This window comes from Anabrus simplex, chromosome 9 (assembly GCF_040414725.1).
Source record: "Anabrus simplex isolate iqAnaSimp1 chromosome 9, ASM4041472v1, whole genome shotgun sequence".
NCBI lineage: Eukaryota > Metazoa > Arthropoda > Insecta > Orthoptera > Tettigoniidae > Anabrus > Anabrus simplex.
In genome coordinates, this window is record NC_090273.1 from 43,841,826 (window position 1) to 43,866,049 (window position 24,224).

The following is a 24,224-nucleotide window of genomic DNA, read 5'->3' on the forward strand; positions in this document are numbered from 1 at the left end:
CTTGCTCTCAGTAATTTTCATCTTTCCTTGCACCTTAAGGTATTCCTGTTCTCAGTATTTTCACACGGACGAAGAGCTGAAGACGAATGTCACCCGCTAGTTCCATTCCCAGGCGGCAGATTTCTACGATCCCGACATACAAAAGTTGATCACTCGAAATGACAACTGGTTGTGATTATGTCGGAAATAGCTCTAACATTACTGTAACGGGCGTCAATAAACATTTTCATGTAACTATATATTTTTTTTAAATTAGGAAGTTTAATTTCTGGATGGCTCTCGTAGTAACAAGTGTCTTTTTTTGTCTCTTATATCGTCTCTCTAGAAGTTCGAGTATTGAATTTAGATACACCTGCACTTATGATCCTGAATAAAAAGGAAAAATACAAAGTATGAATGAACTACGACACACAAGAAAACAACCCACAATCTGCACCTTCGTGGACTTCCAGAAAGCATACGACTCCATTGACCGGCAATCTCTCTTCCAAACACTGAGTGAGTACGGACTGGACAACAAGACTCAAAAAATCATCAGACTAACTCTCACCAACACAACCTCCCAAGTAAAATTCATGGGAAATATGTCTGAAAAATTTCAGATAAAAACCGGTGTCCGACAAGGAGATGGACTTTCCCCACTACTCTTTAACATAGCCCTGGACAAAATCATGAGAGAATGGGAACAAGCTCTAGAAGCTCAAGGAAATTGGCAACCATTAAGTATGACAAGAAGACATGTAAATATCTCCTGTCTCGCTTTCGCAGATGATCTCGCGATCCTTGCAACAAACGAACAACAGGCAATCAGCCAAATTGAAACTCTCAAGAAATGCTCAGAAAAATTCGGCCTACAAATCTCCTTCTCAAAAACCAAGCTCATGTGCAACCACTGCAGCCTCCAGAATTTGAACACGAAATTTGGCACAATCGAAAAAGTAACTGAGTTCCGATATCTCGGAGAAATTATAGTACCAACAGGAAAAGAACAGAAGGCCCTCGAGATCCGCATCCAGAAAATGAAGAGAGCCCTCGGCCGAACGCAAAACATTTACAACAAAAAAAATGCCTTTCAATCTTCACCAAAATTCGGCATTACAACACTGTGATCAAACCTGAAATACTATACGCGAGTGAAACACTGGATCTCCACAGGAAAACAGTACTCGAAAAATCATCAGAAAAATTCTCGGCCCAAAACTGACTGACGAAGAATGTAGACTGCAATCTCGTACAAAAACCGAGGAGCTCTCAAACCTTGCGGCCGACATCAGAAAAAGACGCCTGAAATTTTACGGACACATCAAACGCCTTCCAGAAAACAGACTGACAAGAATCTTACTTGAGGCAACAGAAAACATCAAAACAAATAGGTAGACAACGGAAATCCGCCAAGACCTGGAAAAATCAGGAATAAAAGTGGCCGACATCGCTAACCGAACCTGCTACAGAACGAAAATCAACAAGTGGGAAGTAGAGTCAGAGAGAAACCACAAGAATAAGACAGGAGCTAAGTGGACAGAAGAACGAAGAACCACGATGAGAGAAACACTGAAGGCTGCCTGGCAAAGAAGGAAATGCACAACTTCTAAGTGAGCTTTGCGTGATCAGTTTTCTGGTCTTTTTTTCATCTAATAATAATAATAATAATAATAATAATAATAATAATAATAATAATAATAATAATAATAATAATAATAATTGACTTACGTCTTCAATGTCGAAATGCAGTATCTTCTCAGTGTACGTTGGCAGCTCAGTCATGAGAGTATAGTTGAGCCACGTGGATCCAAAGTGCATCAACGCAGCAGCCCAAAATGGTATCGAAGTTAAGATTCTCAACCAGGGGATAGGCATAGCTTTCTGTAAAACAAGTGCCAATGTTAATTTTGCGGGTGCATAACCCTCAGTAAAACAATAAATTTAATGCTTTAACATTGTGCGGAAAACTGCCATGGAAGCAGCACGCTCTGTACATCACCCGGTAGAACTATCATCTGTTTATCTTGAAAAGAAAACGAAAAAGGGGTCATTTCAATGCTTAACACTAAGTGGATTAGGCGGGGCCGTATGCTGAACGAGCAGCTCTTGGGCCAGATATAATGAATTTTTTTAGTTTTTTAGTTTTTATTCTGCATATAAATTAGTTATATACCAGGGGCGGCGCGTGGTATCGTTGCAGTGTTGCACAACTCCCAATAATTTGGCACTTCATTTGTCGTCTTTTCGTGTAATTGTTTTGTTTAATGAACCTAACATATATACTAAAATATGTTAAAACCAACCATATTTGGTTGTTCGGAGTACTTATGGCTCATAATGGACCAATAAACTCAGCCGGCTTCGAATCCAAGTCAGGAAGTTTGCTTTCCTAAGGCAACTCCCAAGCGGACAGTGCAGCGCAATGTAGTCTCAGCAGGGACGAGCCTAAGTCTGTACGTAGCACCAAGTAGCACGCTCGCCAGTATAGGTCCTTGGGTGTTGCAAGATACCAGCAAACCCTTTATCGAGAAAAAATTCCGAATATCCCCGTTAGATTGAACAAATAAGTTGTATGACTTCATTTCTGCTTTCTCTTCTCTCGCAAAGGTAATTTGTTTTCTACCCTACTAGGGTATATGCCATACCGGATCACCCATAATGTTACCAACATTTTTCATCAATGAAAAATAGGAGGTCAAATTTTCAATTCAAGTGAGATGAGAATAACTGTAGTTGTACTGTATAATTAGAGTCTTATTTTCTGTGTTTTAATTGCTGGATATATTTCAGTTTCAATAGGAATGTAGTTCATTACTTAACGATGACAGAATGTCTTGTTATTTCTTTAAGCTTCTCACATAAAAATGTTACATTGAAAATGTTGATGCAACACCCAGCTTCAGATACCACCAGCCGCCACTGTTATATACCATTAATTACCTATCTGGCACATCAATTATCATATAGGCTACTCTTTTGTTATGAGTTTCGTTATAAATTGTGAGATGGACAGCAGACAATGGTATGATGGTAAACAGGATGAAATACAGTATCAAGTTTTATGTTTCATAAAGAAGGGAAGTCTTCTCAGTTTTAATTACCCTCTCTTGCTCCACAATTTTCTTCTCCTCTTGTGTCTTGTCCGAGTGGACATCCCTGCCTGACAAGATATGCTGCTTCTCAGTCTCACTAATTCGAGGATGTACTTCAGGAACGTCGTAAACGATGTAGAACCAGGGTAGACCATAGAGAATACAAGCTCCTCCGAACACATAGAAGACTGACCTCCAGTTTAAGGTCTCTACCAGGACCCCAGAGAGACTCATAGATATCAGAGTGCCCACGTAATTGGCTGTGAACAGAATTGCATTAATCAGTTCATCATTTTAAGTTTTCTTGATCTGAGACCCACACATTAACCTCTCAGCACTGTTCAAGATAAATTATTAACTACTTGAATACCTACAAGGTCGGGGTGCTTCCCTCCATGTTCGATGTACAGCACTAGCTGCGATTGTGAGTTACAAGCGGAGGGACAAAATAATTTATAGACAGAAAGAAAGTACCGAGGTTCTGGGGGATATAGTGAATGATAGACAACAAAACTGAAAATGTAAGTGGTAAGTTTTGATGTTCTGTAAGCGAATTTCGTCAGAGAAGTAAATGTTACCATTTTAGGAGGCTCCGGTAAGGTGGAAAATGATGAAATTTATCATTTTTATTTTTTGCTTTGGAATCTCCTCTTTAATTTGGTGTATAATACATATATTTTTGTAACCTAAAACTGCTTTAAATAACCAATTTAAGAGAAAGCAGTGTGTGCGTGGCAGCCTTCGCCGCTTTGCTTCAACGATTCTGCACCGAACCACGGACCCTGCCCCAAGGAAATTGACACATGGTGTAAGTACAACAAAGAACAAGCAGCAGGCCAAACATTTCCACACAAGAATGGTTTACCTATGCTGTCACAGAGGAACAGAGGCATCTTTTCAGAGTCATATCTGGTGTACAGTTACAAAAAAAGCGTTTACATGGTCGCCCCCAAAATCATATTGAGTGCATCAACAGTGGTATTTGGTCAGGAATTCCAAAAACAGTTTTTGTGTGAATTAATGCTCTTCATTTTGGTGTTTATGATGCTGTAATGAATTTTAAAAATTGCAGCTTGCCAAGATGTGGGGCGTTGAAGAAACTTAGTATTAGCGTTGGGTATCATACCATACGAATCATGTACAAGCTTGACAAAGAAAGCGTTAGAGTTTCAAAGAAAGCAACGAGGGAAGTGGAAAATAAGGCACGAGAAAAGAGAAGAAAACTAAAGAGAAGTCTGGAAGAAACCTATCAGGACGATCCAGATGACCCAAGTTATGGCTCTGGAATGCATTGAAACTTTGACAGAAGTTTACCGTATGTTTACATTTTGAAAGATTTAGTGTACCTTCTCTCGGAAAATACCCGCATGAAACTCCTGAATTTTTTACAACGTTGAAAGTATGTTTCTGTGAGTATTTTAACACAGGAATATTGTATTAAACCTCATAGTGTGTGGATCATTGACTGTACAGCACCTCCAAAAGTGCAAAAAATATTGGAGTATGAAAAACATTAATTCTGGCAATGAAAATCCAAGTATCAGAAAACCATCATAGGTTCACCTTATTTTTTCATACATGTACCTTAATTAGTTGTTGAGGAAAGGTGCGATGAAGGTTGTAAAAAATCCATGGGAGAGATGTACCCTACCAGAGCCCCTTAACTGTGTTAATAATAGTTTTTTAATATATTTTTATTCAATACCATACAATACACTTTCACCAAAGTAACAATTAGATATGCACTACAATTAAATAGAAGTACGGGATGATTATACAATAAAAAGCCATTTAGTGTCTGATTACACACTAAGAAACTAACACACAATAAATAGAACTTCACAGACACATTGACTGAGTGAGTGTGCCAGACCTACGAATGTACGCGGCAAGCAGGTGAATCATATCTCATTGTCCATAACCTTAGCAAAAATATCCCTGTACACGAGTGACTGTCTAGTACTGAATTACATACATGCATACATACATTATCATTATAGACTGTTATGCCTTTCAGCGTTCAGTCTGCAAGCCTCTATGAATTTACTAAACGTCGCCACAATCCTCAATTTGCAACTAGTGTTGTGGCCTCATTTAGTTCTATACCTCTTATCTTTAAATCGTTAGAAACCAAGTCTAACCATCATCGTCTTGGTCTACCTCTACTTCTCTTACCCTCCATAGCAGAGTCCATTATTCTCCTAGGTAACCTATCCTCCTCCATTCGCTTCACATGACCCCACCACCGAAGCCGGTTTATGCGTACAGCTTCATCCATCGAGTTCATTCCTAAATTAGCCTTTATCTCCTCATTCCGAGTACCCTCCTGCCATTGTTCCCACCTGTTTGTACCAGCAACCATTCCTGCTACATTCATGTCTGTTACTTCTAACTTATGAATAAGATATCCTGAGTCCACCCAGCATTCGCTCCCGTAAAGCAAAGTTGGTCTGAAAACAGACCGATGGAAAGATAGTTTCGCCTGGAGCTGAGCAGCGGTCGCTTGGTAGGCCAGTACCCTTCAAGGGATGTAGTGCCATGCGGTTAGGTAGGTTAGTTAGTATTCAAAAGTGTCAGAGAAACGTGTGAACTATTTGAAGGGTCGTGGGAAATGGCTAGTTCGCTGCACAATGAAAATTGCTCGTATCTATTAGGTTGCCCGAGGCTGGTGGAGGGAGTTCATTCTTTAAAAGTCCGAGAAAGCCCGCATCCCTGCTCTTATCCTTGAAGAAGTGTGAGGTATGCGTATAACTCTCTGTCGTTAAAAAGATAACAGCTACTCAAACAATAATTGATATAACATTTAAAAGTAGTGGAAGGAGTGAATGGAGAACTTTAATTAAAAAAGCCGATTCATTTCCAGTGGGCTGTTTTGAGTGAAGTGAGGGGGACGAACTAGGGTTTCTTCAAAAGGGGTGGACAGCACCCTAGAAAAGTTCACGCAGAATACTACCTACGCAGAGCTGCCCGAAGAAGTATGTCCAGAGACAGTAATCATTATATGATTCTTCTGACTGTAGCGGCAGACGGATCAACGGCCACACAAAGTGGATGTGCAGTGCCAGGAGGGAAGAAAGAATCTGTCTAACCGCCGTCACCAGCCTGATGGTGGGCAACCTGTAAGGGGGCTCACACGTCAAGACACGGATACAGACAAGCTAATCAACTTCGTATGTAAGGGATTAGTTTTTCGCAATCTGCTTTGTAAATATGTATAAAGTATTCGCGCCGAATCATGACGAAATTTATTTTCTTTATTAAACGGAATGCGGCCGGAAATGCGTATTTAGAGAGCGTGATTTTCTTTCGTTATGGTTTGCCTTATGGAGGCGTTTAGTTTAAGGTTTGATTTCGATGAGGTCACCGGATTTTAGTATATCGTAGAGAGTAGTTTACGTATGTGTAATTGTAGAGTAATCTTGAGTCAGGGGCTATAGCACCCACGTTAAAGATCGAACCTGGGGTCTAGAGAAGAGAAGGCAACCATTTTACGCCAGGGCATGCTTGTGTGTCGTTTATTTTCTGTACTGCATGAGCTTTTCAGACAATGTTGGAGATTGGGCAGTACAATTGTACTTCGTTGTGTAATGAGGATCTTCTTTAATGACAAGGGGTTGAATGGTTCAGAAATGTAAACCAGGGTCGAAGCAGGATGTGTCAGAGTAAAGGCTGAGGCCCAGATGAGATAAAACTGTGTCAAGTGAGATATGGCCATGAGGTCTGAATGATGAATAAGAGATGTTCCTCAGAGATAAATATATACACGCCGGCTATTGCCGAGGAAGTAAATTAAGTAGTAATGCACGCACCATGAAGAGACTTAGTGGAATTCATAAACTGCAGAGAATCGGCTGAGGAAGTAAAGACAGATTATGCAGGTTAAAATCCTGCCGACGACGTTTAAATGGATAGATTTTTTGTGGGGTGCGTCTGGCTGAGGGAAGGTCTCGGCTGTGTCGAATGATTTACGAGATCTAGCAGAATGAAGTTTAGTCTGACCTTGTTTGGCTCCGCGGCAGGAAGGATTCGGGTTATTGAACCAGACAGCTGCTTGAATAATTACAAAATTCTAAGGGTCGTTTGCTCGTGTCAAGGACGGACCCCAGATGACCAGCTGTGAGACTGAGAGTGTAAGGGTTCGTGACCCATGCGCCGATCCTGAAGGTGACGTTATTTTTAATACATGCACTTTATTGCAAGTGTTGATGTGGATTTGATTTTGAGTGCGGTGATCTTCATGTTACTTATGTGTTGCTTTTGTGTTGTATTTTTGTTGTGTTCAAGTTGTTCATGGTTTGGTTGATAGTGTCGAACGCATTTGGAGGCGTTGGGTTCGGTTCCATCTGTGCTGTTATCGCCGCGACCATAATATTTAGAATATGTGTATGTTTGTGGCTGTAAGGTCGGTTCCATATCCAACGTGTATTTACTCGTACTTACGAATGTAATTTGCCAGGCCCGCATAAGCCGGGAGGATTTCTTTTGGAGGTGAAAAATTATTCCTTTCTCTTATACGAGGACTGCAAAATGAAGTATTGGCAACGTAGTCTAGACAGTCACAGGAGATCGGGCATGCGCAAATAGGATATGGGAGCGGTCAGGTGGCGCTGTTGTCGATGTGTAGTGACCATTTGACGGGCATCCAGTTGGGAGTGTTGTTGTTGTGTGGCGTTGAAGTGAAGAGTGTCGATTTCACCGCTCTAAAGAATGTTTTCAAAAGGTGATCCGTCTTTGTTTATTAAAATCGAGGTTGACCGTGACAAAAATGCATCAGAATATTATCGAGGATTACGTGAAACCTGTGACGAGAATGCATTACATAATAGGACGGCTGCACGGTGTGTCAAGGCATTTCGTGTGGGTCGGAATGAGACTGCGGTTTTGCACCGCACAGCTCGGTCGTCCATTCCTCAAGATCAAATTGACATCATGAGCGGTCTCGTTTCCGTCGATTGAGTGTCCGAGAATTATCCGTAGAGGTTAGTCTCAGTCATCAAAAGGTGTCGCATATACTGACGAGATTTCTTCACATGAGGAAAATCGCGTCGCGTTGGGTTCCACATGAACTCACCGACGTACAGAAATGGCACCGGTATGCACTGGCTTGCATCCATCTGGACAGATACTATAACGAAGGAGACGCATTACTACACCGTATTGTCGCCATTGGTGAGACGTGAGCATGAGCCTACGAGTCTGAATTAAAGCATCAATGGAATAAAAGGTGCCACCCAAATTCGGCGCTTCCACAGAAATTCCGATAGGATCCCAGTCTGCTGAAGCTCATGCTGATCGTGGCATACGACAAAGAGGGGGTTATTCTTGCGCAAGCTGTGCCTGACGAACAAACCGTCAACAGTGATTACTATTGCCGATTTCTGGAGAGACTACTGCGTCCGGCTATGCGGCGCAAACGACAATGTTTATTGCGAGACGATTGCCGTATCGTGTTGCACGATAACGCGTGTTGTCATGTCGCAAATAGTGTCAAGCTCTTATTGCAACGGTGGCATTGGGAGGTCTTGGAACACCCTCCGTACTCAGCAGCCATTACTCGTCTCCGAAGTTGAAGGAACCCCTCCAAGGCCGCCGATTTCCTGACATGGCATCTGTACTCCGAGCAGTAGGACGCTCCGTCGCTGTCATCAACAGAGAGCGCTTTGCCAACGGTGCCCAACAGCTTCCCTACTTGAGCAAACATTATTGAAGGAATGTAATGCAGTTGTACTTGTTAGTTCATTAAATATTGCGTTCTATCTACATTGCCACTGGTTTACTTACAACACTCATTGATTGATGATCTCTGGGCTAAAGTTGATAAGATGTATCTCTTCTCCGCGTCGATGTTATAACGTATCCAAATTTCCACGAAAGAGAGATAATCCACCTGATGGCCGCTCCAATTAGGGAATCTAAAGATCAGCCTCCTAATCAGTTCACACGAATAATATTTATGTTATATGATGTTCGGATTATGCAGGGCTTGAGTCATAAGTCAAGATTACTATTTCCACCATCAGGCAGATTGTCTCTCTCAGATTTTATTTGAGAAAGAAAATCCAATACATGGTTCTTCAAGTTAGGGAGTACAAGAAGTGTCTTGCAATCGCCAATGAATTTTTCAACGCTGAGTCCGCTATGGTCTGGATCAGGGCTTCTCAGGGTGGATGCACCAGTGCATTGCGCGGTGCACGGTGCAAAAGAGGACTTCGGTTGGTTGACCAGAGTGCAGACCCCCACTCCTAGATTTGGAGCAATAGCACTGTGTCTCTCTTTCCCCACGCCTGTCTCGCACACTCACCCTGTCTCCCTCTTCCCCAATTGCTCCGTAGCGCTCCAAATCCGAGCAGAGTTGAGCCGAGCCTTGCCGAGTCACCCCGAGAGGAAGCGCTGGTCCGTGCCGAGCCGAGTGGGACGATGCACTGTGCACAGAACCTCTGCGCCTCAGTTTGCACGCGTGAGAGTTTGGGCGTTTGAGAGGCTCTAGTCTGGATAATAGTCTCCGGGATTTTGTTTATTCTTAAAATGTCCAGCATCTCCTTAGGAATCGTCCCTCTGGCGCCAATAATAGGGCCAATGACTTCCCATTTTGTAATTTCGAACTTCTTTCCGAGATCCTCAAAGCATGGTTCATATATGGCCTTTTTTCCTCACACACTAATCGAGGCTGCTGTTCATTTTCCTCGAGTCTTACATTGGGATCAATCACTATACCCGTACCTTTCGCCCGGTCGATGACAACAATAGCAGTTCGTCTTGTAGAACCATTTGTGGAAAGATATCCTACTTCTTCATGGATCTCCAGATGTTGTTGTTTACGGAGGCTCCCATCAATCAATGTGCGAACTGTATTGTGCCGATTGATCCTCATCAGCTTCCCCTTGTGACTTAACGAGGTAATAAAAAAGGGAGTGTGATCCCATGCGAAGTGTGATCCCATGCGAAATGCGATATTTGTACTGTAATTTTGTGTTTTTTATTAATAGGGTAATTTCATGGTCTTGGACTGACTAACCAGATTTTATCTCTTACTTCGACATTGTTCTCATTTATAATTATGTGCTCTGATCTTGTCCTTGTACATTAAATAAGATTTTATAGTTAGATATGAGGGTCCCCTCGAACGTTCCGCGACCCTAATAGAAAAGTTATAGACAGACAATTTAGGACAGGTAGAAGGGTACAGTATGTATGTATGCATGACTCATAGGTAGTAAGTGTCACCTGAGAAAACAATTCCAGCGATGCGAGGCCTCTCCGTGAGTGTGAACCACCTGGAGATGATGACAGTGGCCGCAGGAAGCAAGACGCCCTGAAAAGTGATACAGAAAATAATGAAATTGACATCTTCAGCTCTACACAGTAAATTACGTGGATGAGATATGAAAAATTCACCTCATTCTTAAGGAAGAAAATAAATTAAAAACAATTATGTTTATAATGTGCTTATATCATCGAATCATATATCTGCAATTCCATTTTTATAAAATATAGCGACGAGAGGAAAACAATGTTGTAGCTATTGAAAATGTATTTAAATTGGCAGAAAAGATAATACACTTGTCTCTCTGACGTTATTCAAACAATACTAGAGGAACTGACAAAAGTTTATCCAAGAAGGGTATCTGCTAATCTCTTTAGGTTTTTATAAGCAATAATATAACCATTAAAAACTTTGTATTAATTAAAAGTACAATCTGTTATTCTCTCTAAGGTTTTGCAAACATTATTGTGGAATTTTTTTAAATACAAGACGATGTCTTCATCTGTCTAAGGAATAACAGAACATTATATTGACAGTGATTTTTTTTGCCCAAAATTTTGAAGGCGATACTGAGTCATCCAAAATATTCCTTATTTCAATAATATTACTTATTGGCCACTCGTATGCGCTTAGTTGATAAAATATAGCAGCTTTATAAAACTGTAATATACTTTAGCCCTTTCCCGCCCGCATTTTCACTCCGCTTATCCCCAGGTTTCAACCTATTATTTAGCAAAAACTGAAACAGACCGTATTGTTTCAGAAAAAGTTAAATGCAGTAAAAACTACTGATCACAATGAATTCAAATTTTCAATAACATTAGAAAAGATACCATCACATCCATTTCTTTGTTTATTGAGTCATAATGTGTCCCCCCCCCCCTCTTCGTGATACTCGACACAGAGACATTCCCATGTTGTCTGAATCCCTCAAAACCAATAATCACGTGATTTTGGAAGTGGAATGATGCCTATGTATATAAGATTTCATTTCATCTGCGCAAGGGTCTTCCCATTATGTTTTTATCTTACCGGAATGTGACTGTTTGAAGGCTGCATTGTTATATGCGCAATAGGCTATGTCACTGAATAGTTTTTCTCCTCCTAACTTACGTAAAAAACAATCTCTTTCCCCTAATACTTTTCCGAATTATGCGCAGGTTCAACATCATCCATTTCATCATTCGGAGTAACAAAACGTAATATTTGTGTTACCCGAATTGCCGTGGCATCGCCATCAGGTCCGATTTATCGATATTCGTTTTCATTCATATCACTGTTATCACTAAAATTATCTTCGTTGATACATTATTCACTCATTAAAAATTCACCTGCACCCTTACTCAAGGATTCTGTGTCACTTTTTTCGCCCATATTCAGCTCAGTTTCAATATACGCGATATTCAATCCCGCCATGTTTACGGACGAAACAGCTGACCCGCGCTCGCGGAAGTTCAAGACCGTTGCCTAGGCAACGTCAAGACAGATTATCTCTCTTCCTTTATTCCCTAAGACTTGTAGATTGCACTGCGTGTTCATAAATGCCTTATAAACACTTCACTGATGAGAAAAATAAAAAACTATCGCACAGATCGCAGACGAATGCAGATAATGCAGCCGGGCGCTTTCGGGCGCTAAGGGCCGGAAGGCTAAATGAACAGTCGGGCGCTTTCGGGCGCTAAGGGCCGGAAAGGGTTAAAGAACGTACTTGGAATATTTTTTGCTGTTAACTCTGATATGTAATGACTTTCTATCATATACTGTACATCATTTGTAACCAACACTATACAAGTTGGATAGGCAAGTGCGTAATTTTATGAGACTGTTGATATCGTAATCACAGTAACGGAATTCCAATTTTACGTGGAACCAAAACCACAGGGATACAGTATGACTTCACATTTCAAAAATTGCACATGCCTCGGTAGGAATTCGCACCGCATCCGCCTAGGTGTGATAGATCTTATCATGACTATGGGATAGGAAAGGGCTAGTAGCGGGAAGGAAGCAACCATGGCCTTAATAAGGGTACAGCCCCAGCATTTGTCTGGTGTGAAAATGGGAAACCACCGCAAACCATCTTCAGATCTGCCGACAGTAGAATTCGAACCCACTATCTCCCGAATGCAACGATAATGTACATCCAGCCCTCGAGGTAGACGAATTAACCAAACGTGGCTAAAATCCTTGGCGCGATCGGGAATTGAACCCAGGATCCTATGAACAGAAGGGCATTCAGCCAAGGAGCCAGTCCGCAGATTCCTCCTTGCTATCGAGTTATTTCCTGTGAAGATTCTTCAAATGAAAACCATTTTCTTGGTGTCAAGATTTTTTTTATTTTCTATCATCACCCTACGAATACAAATGGAAAAGTTTAAATGATGCATATTATATTGTGTAGACAACCCACCTTTCAGTCGAAATAGGTGCAACAGCTATAGCTCCACAATATAATTTTTTCTTTGAGTTACTTACCGAAAATATCCCCTGAAATGCTCGCAGAACCATGAAGGCCACAGGATCGGCGTCGGCCGCCAGAGGACTGAACACTGACGACACTCCCGTCATGAATACGCCAAGTCCGAAGACCCACCGACCACTGAACCGGTCAGCAGCCCACCCTCCTAAGAACTGCGTCGCCACGTAGCCATAAAAGTACGCCGAGAGTATATTACCCTGCATGACCGCGTCCCATTCGAATACACCGTTCTGAAAAATAACAACATGTACAGGAAAGAGCATGAATTCATAGTGTTATTAGAAAACTGAATTTTCTGCAAGAATGATGCAGTAATTTTCATCTTAATTTGATCACTCACTTCTCCGTCTGAGTATAAAATACTGCTGTGAAACATGGTATCCCTCACATCAATAACTAGCAAGTGTCTTATAACAAGTGTATATCAAGTTATTTAAAATATATTGGTATAAATTGGCGTAAAAGGTTCACATGTTAGGATCTCATTGGTCTTGCCTGACAAAATACGAACATGGATACGTTAACAATCTGGTACAAATAAGAATACACTTTTCCCTTCCAGAGAATCAAACATTAAAATGTAGGGATGAGAATAAGCAAATAATACATTAAAGGGTTATGATATGGACACCCACATTATAAATAATTTTTCACCATATTCCGAAATATTAATTTCTTCAAAATTTAATTTCTTGTACTCATTCTATAAGTGTGACACATCTCTCGCCATTCCAGTCAACGACTCTTCTATGTAAAATAGATCCTTCGTTTTGGCTAGGTCACGACTTTACAAAAAATATAAATGTTATAAAATATATTAAAGACTGAACCACCCATCAATAATCAATTAAAAAACATAAAGGGATTAAAAATACGATCATAAATATAAATTTTAACATTGTATGTGGAATTCACTTCTAATTGCTGTCAGGAACTCTAAGATAATATCAAAATTTAGGACTCCATGCAGATATTACCTGCTGAATACCGTTGATTGAATCGTGTTATTGGTTACGTATGATAGGTTGTATGATTATGGTATGTAAACTAGCATTGCCATTTTACTGTATAACTGAAGAATACTGTTTATATTGTTATAATTAATATTTGTTTGATTATTTTGATAGTTATAGTGTAAATGCGCATAATATTTAGCTTTAAGCTCATGTAAGTAGACCACTAGACAAAAGAGTGACTGAATGGGTTGCTATATTTCTAGAAAATAGATCTCAGAGGATTAGAGTAGGTGAAGCTTTTTCTGACCCTGTAATAGTTAAGAAGGGAATTCCTCAAGACAGTATTATCGCACCTTTATGTTTTCTTATATATATAAATGATATGAGTAAAGGAGTGGAATCGGAGGTAAGGCTTTTTGCGGATGATGTTATTCTCTATAGAGTGATAAATTAGTTACAAGATTGTGAGAAACTGCAACGTGACCTCGAAAATGTTATGAGATGGACAGCAGGCAATGGTACACTGACTGACAGAGCAAATGCAACACCAAGAAGGAGTGGTTCGAAAGGGATGAAAGTTGGGGAAAAAACAGAGACGGCACGGACGAATAATTGATGTTTATTTCAAACCGATATGCAGGTTACACAATGCGCACGGCATCGACTCAGTAGGATGTAGGACCACCGCGAGCGGCGATGCACGCAGAAACACGTCGAGGTACAGAGTCAATAAGAGTGCGGATGGTGTCCTGAGGGATGGTTCTCCATTCTCTGTCAACCATTTGCCACAGTTGGTCGTCCGTACGAGGCTGGGGCAGAGTTTGCAAACGGCGTCCAATGAGATCCCACACGTGTTCGATTGGTGAGAGATCCGGAGAGTACGCTGGCCACGGAAGCATCTGTACACCTCGTAGAGCCTGTTAGGAGATGCGAGCAGTGTGTGGGCGGGCATTATCCTGCTGAAACAGAGCATTGGGCAGCCCCTGAAGGTACGGGAGTGCCACCGGCCGCAGCACATGCTGCACGTAGCGGTGGGCATTTAACGTGCCTTGAATACGCACTAGAGGTGAAGTGGAATCATACGCAATAGCGCCCCAAACCATGATGCCGCGTTGTCTAGCGGTAGGGCGCTCCACAGTTACTGCCGGATTTGACCTTTCTCCACGCCGACGCCACACTCGTCTGCGTTGTGTCAGAAGCGTGACTCATCGGAGAACACAACGTTCCGCCATTCCCTCATCCAAGTCGCTCTAGCCCGGCACCATGCCAGGCGTGCACGTCTATGCTGTGGAGTCAATGGTAGTCTTCTGAGCGGACGCCGGGAGTGCAGGCCTCTTTCAACCAATCGACGGGAAATTGTTCTGGTCGATATTGGAACAGCCAGGGTGTCTTGCACATGCTGAAGAATGGCGGTTGACGTGGCGTGTGGGGCTGCCACCGCTTGGCGGCGGATGCGCCGATCCTCGCGTGCTGACGTCACTCGGGCTGCGCCTGGACCCCTCGCACGTGCCACATGTCCCTGCGCCAACCATCTTCGCCCCAGGCGCTGCACCGTGGACACATCCCTATGGGTATCGGCTGCGATTTGACAAAGCGACCAACCTGCCCTTCTCAGCCCGATCACCATACCCCTCGTAAAGTCGTCTGTCTGCTGGAAATGGCTCCGTTGACGGCGGCCTGGCATTCTTAGCTATACACATGTCCTGTGGCACACGACAACACGTTCTACAATGACTGTCGGCTGAGAAATCACGGTACGAAGTGGGCCATTCGCCAACGCCGTGTCCCATTTATCGTTCGCTACATGCGCAGCACAGCGGCGCATTTCACAGAGCATACCTCAGTGACGTCAGTCTACCCTGCAATTGGCATAAAGTTCTGACCACTCCTTCTTCGTGTTGCATTTGCTCTGTCAGTCAGTGTATGTTGATAAACGGGGTTAAAAGTCAGGTTGTGAGTTTCACAAATAGGAAAAGTCCTCTCAGTTTTAATTACTGCGTTGATGGGGTGAAAGTTCCTTTTGGGGATCATTGTAAGTATCTAGGTGTTAATATAAGGAAAGATCTTCATTGGGGTAATCACATAAATGGGATTGTAAATAAAGGGTACAGATCTATGCACATGGTTATGAGGGTGTTTAGGGGTTGTAGTAAGGATGTAAAGGAGAGTGCATATAAGTCTCTGGTAAGACCCCAACTAGAGTATGGTTCCAGAGTATGGGACCCTCACCAGGATTACCTGATTCAAGAACTGGAAAAAATCCAAAGAAAAGCAGCTCAATTTGTTCTAGGAGATTTCCGACAAAAGAGTAGCGTTACAAAAATGTTGCAATGTTTGGGTTGGGAAGAATTCAGAGAAAGAAGAAGAGCTGCTCGACTAAGTGGTATGTTCCGAGCTGTCAGCGGAGAGATGGCATGGAATGACATTAGTAGACGAATAAGTTTGAATGGCGTTTATAAAAGTAGGAAAGATCACAATATGAAGATAAAGTTGGAATTCAAGAGGAAAAATTGGGGCAAATATTCATTTATAGGAAGGGGAGTTAGGGATTGGAATGACTTACCAAGGGTAATGTTCAATAAATTTCCTATTTCTTTGAAATCATTGAGGAACAGGCTAGGAAAGCAACAGATAGGGAATCTGCCACCTGGGCGACTGCCCTAAATGCAGATCAGTATTGATTGATTGATTGATTGATTGATTGATTTATTGATTGATTGATTGATTGATTTATTGATTGATTGATTGATTGACACTGTTTTTTGCCACATTTGTTTCCCATTGCTTTGTTATGTCCTGTGTACTGTTTATGCACTGGCTTATATTTTCAGACTAGCGAATGTACCCGTGCTTCGCTACGGTATTCTACATTGTATTCGAATATCGAAGTAAATAGTGTGCATGCAGTAAATAAGATTGTTTTAAAATTGCATGTCTCTTAGCGTTATCCGAGAAAGAGCATGGGGAGGTCCCCGTACGTTGTTTCCAATGTAAAGTGTTTGTTATGGATTTGTGATATAACGGCAGGCTCACTGCCTACTGCCATTCACAATCGAGTTGGGAAGTTTACGTTATAATTGCAGGCCCCATTGCCTACTATGCGGACAGAATCGATTTGGGGAGTTTTCGTTAAAATGGCAGCCCCCCTTTCCTACTTCCAGACAGATTAGAGTTTTTATTATAATGGCATGCAATTACCCTACTACCACTCGACATTAAGTTGTGCAGTTATCATTATAATGTCAGGCCCATTTTCCTACTTTCAGCCAGCTTACTGCCAGTCACACCAAGTTGGTGAGTTTCCATCAAAATAGCAGGCCACTATGCCTAATGCCAGTCACATTTTAGATGAGGACATTTCTTTATAATGGCGGGCACCCTTGCCTACTGCCAAACACAATCGGGTAGGGGAGTTTTAAACAAAACTGCATGCTCACTTGCCTTCTGCAAGTCAAATCGAGAAGTGAACTATTCATTACAATTGTAGACCTTCCTTACTAATGACAGTTACACAGGAGTTGGAGAAGGAACCCTTTCATACTGCCAGTCAAAGTCGGTGTGGGGAGTACTGATTACAATAGCAGACCCACCCTTTCTCGATCGCTACAAATCGACATCAGTGAATATATATAGATCGACATACGAAACTATATGCGTGTTTACAATACTGAAGACCTTCATTTACAGATTAACTGCTACTAAACGTACGTCATATCGACAAAGGATTATACCATAAGACACGCCGGATTTAGTGGCCTAAATGGCTGGTCCTATGATATGTAATCTATTCTTGGGTCAGATTGAGTTAGAAACGTGGAACAGGGTAACGTTCTTGTAAGATTATCTCACATTACATTACTTTTCGGATAATTATGTGACAGCTATATACATAGCATTTGGCTCATATATGGCTACTGGGTGGGCCAATTTTCATGAAGAGTTTGATGATTCTGTATTTCATATAAGTAATCGAAGGTGTAAATTATGCATGTGAAAATTCCAAATTGACTTAACATCCATTAATAGAGAAAAATCAAACGTAAAATTGATACAGATACGGCAAAGAGTAATAAGACCAAGGTTGTAGATCATTCCAAATTGAACGGAGATTGTGCAATCTGTTATGCGATAGGAATTTCAGAAGGTCTGCACCATTATTAAAATTGCCTGCATATTTCGATATTCTTCGGGGATAAAAAGTGAAGAATTTAATGATCTTGGATGTTTTCCGTTCGTTACAGGCTAAAACGTATAATTTTGTCAAATTTCAATTATCTTCTTTTTCTTCTGGCAGATTATGCCGCAATCTGGATTTTCGGCGAGGCGGGTAAAAATTAGGACTTTCAGAAACTAAACCAAAAATTATGCAGATGGTCATTATTACCCCTTAAACGGAAAGCTGTACGAAAATTTCGCCAAAATAGTCAGTGTAGAGGCACACAGTCGTTACGATTTGATTTATATAGATAAGGAATCTGCTCCATGTAAAACACCTTTTTGGTTATGGCCGCTGGACTTAACCTGCAAAACTGACCATTCATGATATCTCCCTTATTAATCCTCCTGACGAAAAAATGCACATGAAAAAAAGGTTTAGAGGTGGAATTCCATCACGTTTGGTCGATTTCCAGTCAGGTTGGTCTTGTTCTCTATATATTGTGCAAGAGTAAAATCACCATTTCGGTTCCCTATAAACCGCCAGTCCATTCCGGAATATGAAATGTTATTTACGTTTAAAACCTACCTTTGGACAGGTGGATGCTAAATATGAATTTTGGTTCGAATGTCTTCAGTAGTTTTCAAGTTGTAAGGAATACGCTTTACACGCACCCGCTCGTGAGTTAAGTCCGATGGGACTTGTACAAAAAAACGGTCCGTTAATGATATCTCCCTTATTAATCCTCGTATCGAAATGATGCACATGAGAAAAAAGGTTTAGAAATTAATTTCTACCATGGCAGGTAGATTTAAATTAACGTTGGTTGTGTATATTTTGTGGAAGTGCAAAATCACTGTTTCGGTTTCGTATAAACCCCCAGTCAGTTCAGGGATTTAGAAACAATATTTGCCCTAAAATCTATCAAGGACAGGTGTATTCTAAATATGAGTATTGGTGGAAATACATCCAGTAGTTTGTAGCACTCGCGTACATACGGCGTAATTAAGGAAGAAAATAATACAGTTAAGATAGTTGAAAGTAATAGAAAATGGATTATAACTGAGGACAGCCGGAAAACGACAAATATGTAAATGCCAAGTTAATGTATTGGAAAAACAAATGCCCCTCCATAAATTATGCTAGTGTGAGTTATGGATATAATAAAACGGTAACAGAGGAGCAATTTAGGTCCATTGATTCCTAGGTAAACAAATAATAAGAAGATGACTAATGGTGTTATTATTTAATCTATTCGAAGGCGGTTATAACATCCAACGATATTCCGCCAATATCCCGCAGATAGGCCGATTGACGCCTTTCTTGCATTCTACCCAAGGAACAGCCAAGAATTTAAAAGCATAATGAGGAAAATGGCAATACGTTACTTCCCTGCTGGCATGCAGTCAGAGACGTTGCCATGGTAACCTGTAGGTTCGTTGTCGGTCTGTCGGTCACTCAATGCAGAGCATGGTACCAGCAGAAAATTGTAAATTTCTCCGTCATGTAAAGAGTAAGGTAAATTATAAACATAACGAAAGTTGTTTATAATGAAGAGACGTTTCACGTACGGTAAACGAAGTTTACAGAAAATCAATAGTATAAGAGAAAATGGAGGAAAACCATTCTGGTTTTCCAATAAACACCCCGTCTATTCAAAGATTTTAAAATGATATGCATATCGAAACCTTCCCCGGGAGGAGTATGCTCTAAATGTGAAGTTTGGTTGAGATCTATCCAGCCGTTTCGACGTGATAGTGGAAAAACCATTCTGGTTTTCCTATAAACCCCCCGTGTATTAAAGATTTTAAAATGATATGCATATCGAAACCTTCCCCGGGATGAGTATACTCTAAATATGAAGTTTGGTTGAGATATATCCAGCCGTTTCGACGTGATGGTGGAAAAACCATTCTGGTTTTCCTATAAACGCCCCGTGTATTCAAAGATTTTAAAATAATATGCATATCGAAACCTTCCCCGGGAGGAGTATACTCTAAATATGAAATTTGGTTGAGATCTATCCAGCCGTTTCGACGTGATGGTGGATAAACTATTCTGGTTTTCCTATAAACCCCCGTGTATTCAAAGATTATAAAATGATATGCATATCGAAACCTTCCCCGGGATGAGTATACTCTAAATATGAAATTTGGTTGAGATCTATCCAGCCGTTTCGACGTGATGGTGGAAAAACCATTCTGGTTTTCTTATAAACCCCCCGTGTACTCAAAGGTTTTAAAATGATATGCATATCGAAACCTTCCCCGGGATGAGTATACTCTAAATATGAAATTTGGTTGAGATCTATCCAGCCGTTTCGACGTGATGGTGGAAAAACCATTCTGGTTTTCCTATAAACCCCCCGTGTATTCAAAGATTTTAAAATGATATGCATATCGAAACCTTCCCCGGGAGGAGTATACTCTAAATATGAAGATTGGTTGAGATATATCCAGCCGTTTCGACGTGATGGTGGAAAAACCATTCTGGTTTTCCTATAAACACCCCGTGTATTCAAATTTTTTTAAATAACATGCATATCGAAACCTTCCCCGGGATGAGTATACTCTAAATATGAAATTTGGTTGAGATCCATCCAGCCGTTTCGACGTGATGGTGGAAAAACCATTCTGGTTTTCCTATAAACCCCCGTGTATTCAAGGATTTTAAAATGATATGCATATCGAAATCTTCCCCGGGAGGAGTATGCTCTAAATATTAAGTTTGGTTGAGATCTATCCAGCTGTTTCGACGTGATGGTAGAAAAACCATACTGGTTTTCTTATAAACCTCCGTGTAATCAAAGATTTTAAAATGATATGCATATCGAAACCTTCCCCGGGATGAGTATACTCTAAATAAAATTTTGTTGAGATCCATCCAGCCGTTTCGACGTGATGGTGGAAAAACCATTCTGGTTTTCCTATAAACCCCCCGTGTATTCAAAGATTTTAAAATGATATGCATATCAAAACCTTCCCCGGGAGGAGTATACTCTACATATGAAGTTTGGTTGAGATCTATCCAGCCGTTTCGACGTGATGGTGGATAAACTATTCTGGTTTTCCTATAAACCCCCGTGTATTCAAAGATTTTAAAATGATATGCATATCGAAACCTTCCCCGGGAGGAGTATACTCTAAATATGAAGTTTGGTTGAGATCTATCCAGCTGTTTCGACGTGATGGTGGAAAAACCATTCTGGTTTTCTTATCAACCCCCGTGTAATCAAAGATTTTAAAATGATATGCATATCGAAACCTTCCCCGGGAGGAGTATACTCTAAATATGAAGTTTGGTTGAGATCTACCCAGCCGCTTCGACGTGATGGTGGAAAAACCATTCTGGTTTTCCTATAAACCCCCCGTGTATTCAAAGATTTTAAAATAATATGCATATCGAAACCTTCCCCGGGATGAGTATACTCTAAATATGGAGTTTGGTTGAGATCTATCCAGTCGTTTCGACGTGATAGTGGAAAAACCGTTCTGATTTTCCTATAAACCCCCGTGTATTCAAAGATTTTAAAATGATATGCATATCTAATCCTTCCCCGGGAGGAGTATACTCTAAATATGAAGTTTGGTTGAGATCTATCCAGCCGTTTCGACGTGATGGTGGAAAAACCATTCTGGTTTTCCTATAAACCCCCGTGTATTCAATGATTTTAAAATGATATGCATATCGAAACCTTCCCCGGGATGAGTATACTCTAAATATGAAGTTTGCTTGAGATCTATCCAGCCGTTTCGACGTGATGGTGGAAAAACCATTCTGGTTTTCCTATAAACCCCCCGTGTATTCAAATATTTTAAAATGATATGCATATCGAAACCTTCCCCGGGAGGAGTATACTCTAAATATGAAGTTTGCTTGAGATCTATCCAGCCGTTTCGACGTGATGGTGGAAAAACCATTCTGGTTTTCTTATAAACCCCCCGTGTATTCAAAGATTTTAAAATGATATGCGTATCTAAACCTTCCCCGGGATGAGTATACTCTAAATATGAAGTTTGGTTGAGATCTATCCAGCCGTTTCGACGTGATGGTGGAACAGACAAACAGACAAACAGACAAACAGAAACGAACAACTTTATTTATAAGATTATTTTTATACCACTCCCCTCGCCCCCTGCCAAAAGGGTGCTAGGGGTGTCTTACCCTCACGCGGTTTGTCTCCTGATACTAATTGATAAGTGTACCACGTTTGGTGAAATTGCTCCAGTGGTTTAGGAGGAGATGTGTCATATACACACCCACACCCACACACCCACGCACACACATACATCAATTTTTATATATAGTAAGAAGAAGAAGATAATATTTTTATATGTAGTTTTTCGATTAATTTTATATCTCACCCCCTTCGCTCCCCACTTGGATTTGCAAAAAATCCGGAGTAATACTATTCATCTCAGAGACCCTGAAATCTATGGATTCGAAACTGTTTTTAATTATTTCTATATCTCACCCCACCCCCCCACCCTTTGCTCCCAACCTAAAAGGGGGCTGGATTTTAAAAAAATTCTAGAGTATCACTTTTCAACTCAGCGACCCCGAAAACTATGAATTCGACACTATTCTCGATTATTATTGTAACTACCACCCCCCTGACCCTCTCCCTTAAGGGCGCTAGGGATGGCTTACCCCCCACAGTGATCGTCTCCCGATAGTAAGTGATTCGTGTACCAAGTTTGGTTGAAATTGCTCCAGTGGTTTAGTTGGAGATGTGTCATTTACACACACACTTCCATTTCTATATATAGTAAGATTTTTACACTCGTTCTTCACCCCCTTTCCATCCCCGCCCAAAGGAGTCCTATGAGTGCCTTACACAACAGTATATTTTTTTCCCAGATATTAAGTCTTATTTGTACCTATTTTGGTTGACAGCTATGCCCAAACGTACATGCATAATCTCACTGCTCTAGAATCCTGGAGCTGACGTTGCCATGGTTACGGCAGTTCATTTCTTTATCCGATTCCTAGAGCAGGGGTAGTGTGGTGCCAATATCTCCGTAACGGTTGGTTTTAGGGCCTTAAAACATGGTTTTCGGGCCCGTAGGGCTTACCGAGTTTTGTTCTTTGCGTCAAGAGGATTAAATTGAGCTTTGTCTCGTCCTTATACGACAAATTCGATATTTTGCCTATAATAGTATAAGAGAAAATGGAGGAAAACCGTTTTTCCTATAAAACCCCCGTCTTTTCAAAGATTTTAAAATGATATGCATATCGAAACCTTCCCCGGGGTCAGTATACTCTAAATATGAAGTTTGGTTGAGATCTATCCAGCCGTTTCGACGTGATGGTGGAACAGACAAACAGACAGACAAACAGACAAACAGAAACAATTTTATTTATATAGATTGCATGTGACTTGTTTTTAATTATTCCTTTCCTCTTTCCTGTTTACTTCTCAGCTCCGGATTTCTTTTGTTCCTTTTGTTTGTTGAACTTTGCTTTATGTTCTCCAAATCTGTTATTTAGCTTAGTTATCTTTGATTTTATAATAGAATACTATATTTCTCTTCTTATCCTGTAATTTATTCGTACGTGGTTAAGTTTAGAAGAGAGCTTCGAGCCCTAACTCCTCCACGGCTAAATTTAAATAAATAAATATTGGATTGCAAGCACTTCGACAGAAAATGTCGTCAAAATAAGATTGCCCAGTCAAATATTATGCAAACATGTTCATCATTTTAAGGTGCCGATCTCCGTTATCGGATGTTGGCTGTCAATGTACAATCATGCGTTTGTTTACTGCAGTTCTGAACAGTTCAGTCTTAAACCAAGTTCCATAATCCTTCGTCTTCCTAGTCCCCGCGTACCAAGTATTACTTGACGGAGCACGTATCTCTCAACGTGTCTCATCAAATGGCACAGGTATTCAAATTTCTATTTTTTTCTAGATTTTTAGGATACCTAGGACCTTTCTTATTCTTCTCAATACTGTACATAATTGTTGGATAAATAGTTAGTTCACGAATTCTTCAATATCTGTCTAGATTACAATTTATGAATTTCATAGTTAGTTCCACTTTGACATTAAACATATGCAAAAATTAATTCTTAAAATGAATTTATTATAAAAGTCCCACATATTCAATACTTGAAATCGACCTTTAACAATTAAAAAGTCATTCCTAAAACTAGAACATGTTTAGATTTTATTGTGGCCATCCCCAGCCAGATTCTATTAAATATTATATTTTCGCCTGCTAATATCCCTAATAGTATGCTGTATTGTAACAAGAATGTGAGAGGCGTTGGATTAATTCGAGCAACATGAGAA

General features: G+C 40.7%; 1 protein-coding gene across 1 annotated transcript in view; it reads right to left on the reverse strand.

Annotated features, from left to right (window-relative positions):
* Positions 1–24,224, reverse strand: part of LOC136880798 (sialin) — a 72,711-nt gene that overhangs the window by 18,720 nt on the left and 29,767 nt on the right. Inside the window, exons 3-6 of the mRNA XM_067153329.2 lie at positions 12,814–13,047; positions 10,299–10,386; positions 3,084–3,334; positions 1,711–1,863 (exon numbers count right to left, since the gene is read on the reverse strand). Of these exons, the coding sequence (XP_067009430.2) occupies positions 1,711–1,863; positions 3,084–3,334; positions 10,299–10,386; positions 12,814–13,047 (726 nt within the window). The remainder of the gene's footprint in view (positions 1–1,710; positions 1,864–3,083; positions 3,335–10,298; positions 10,387–12,813; positions 13,048–24,224) is intronic.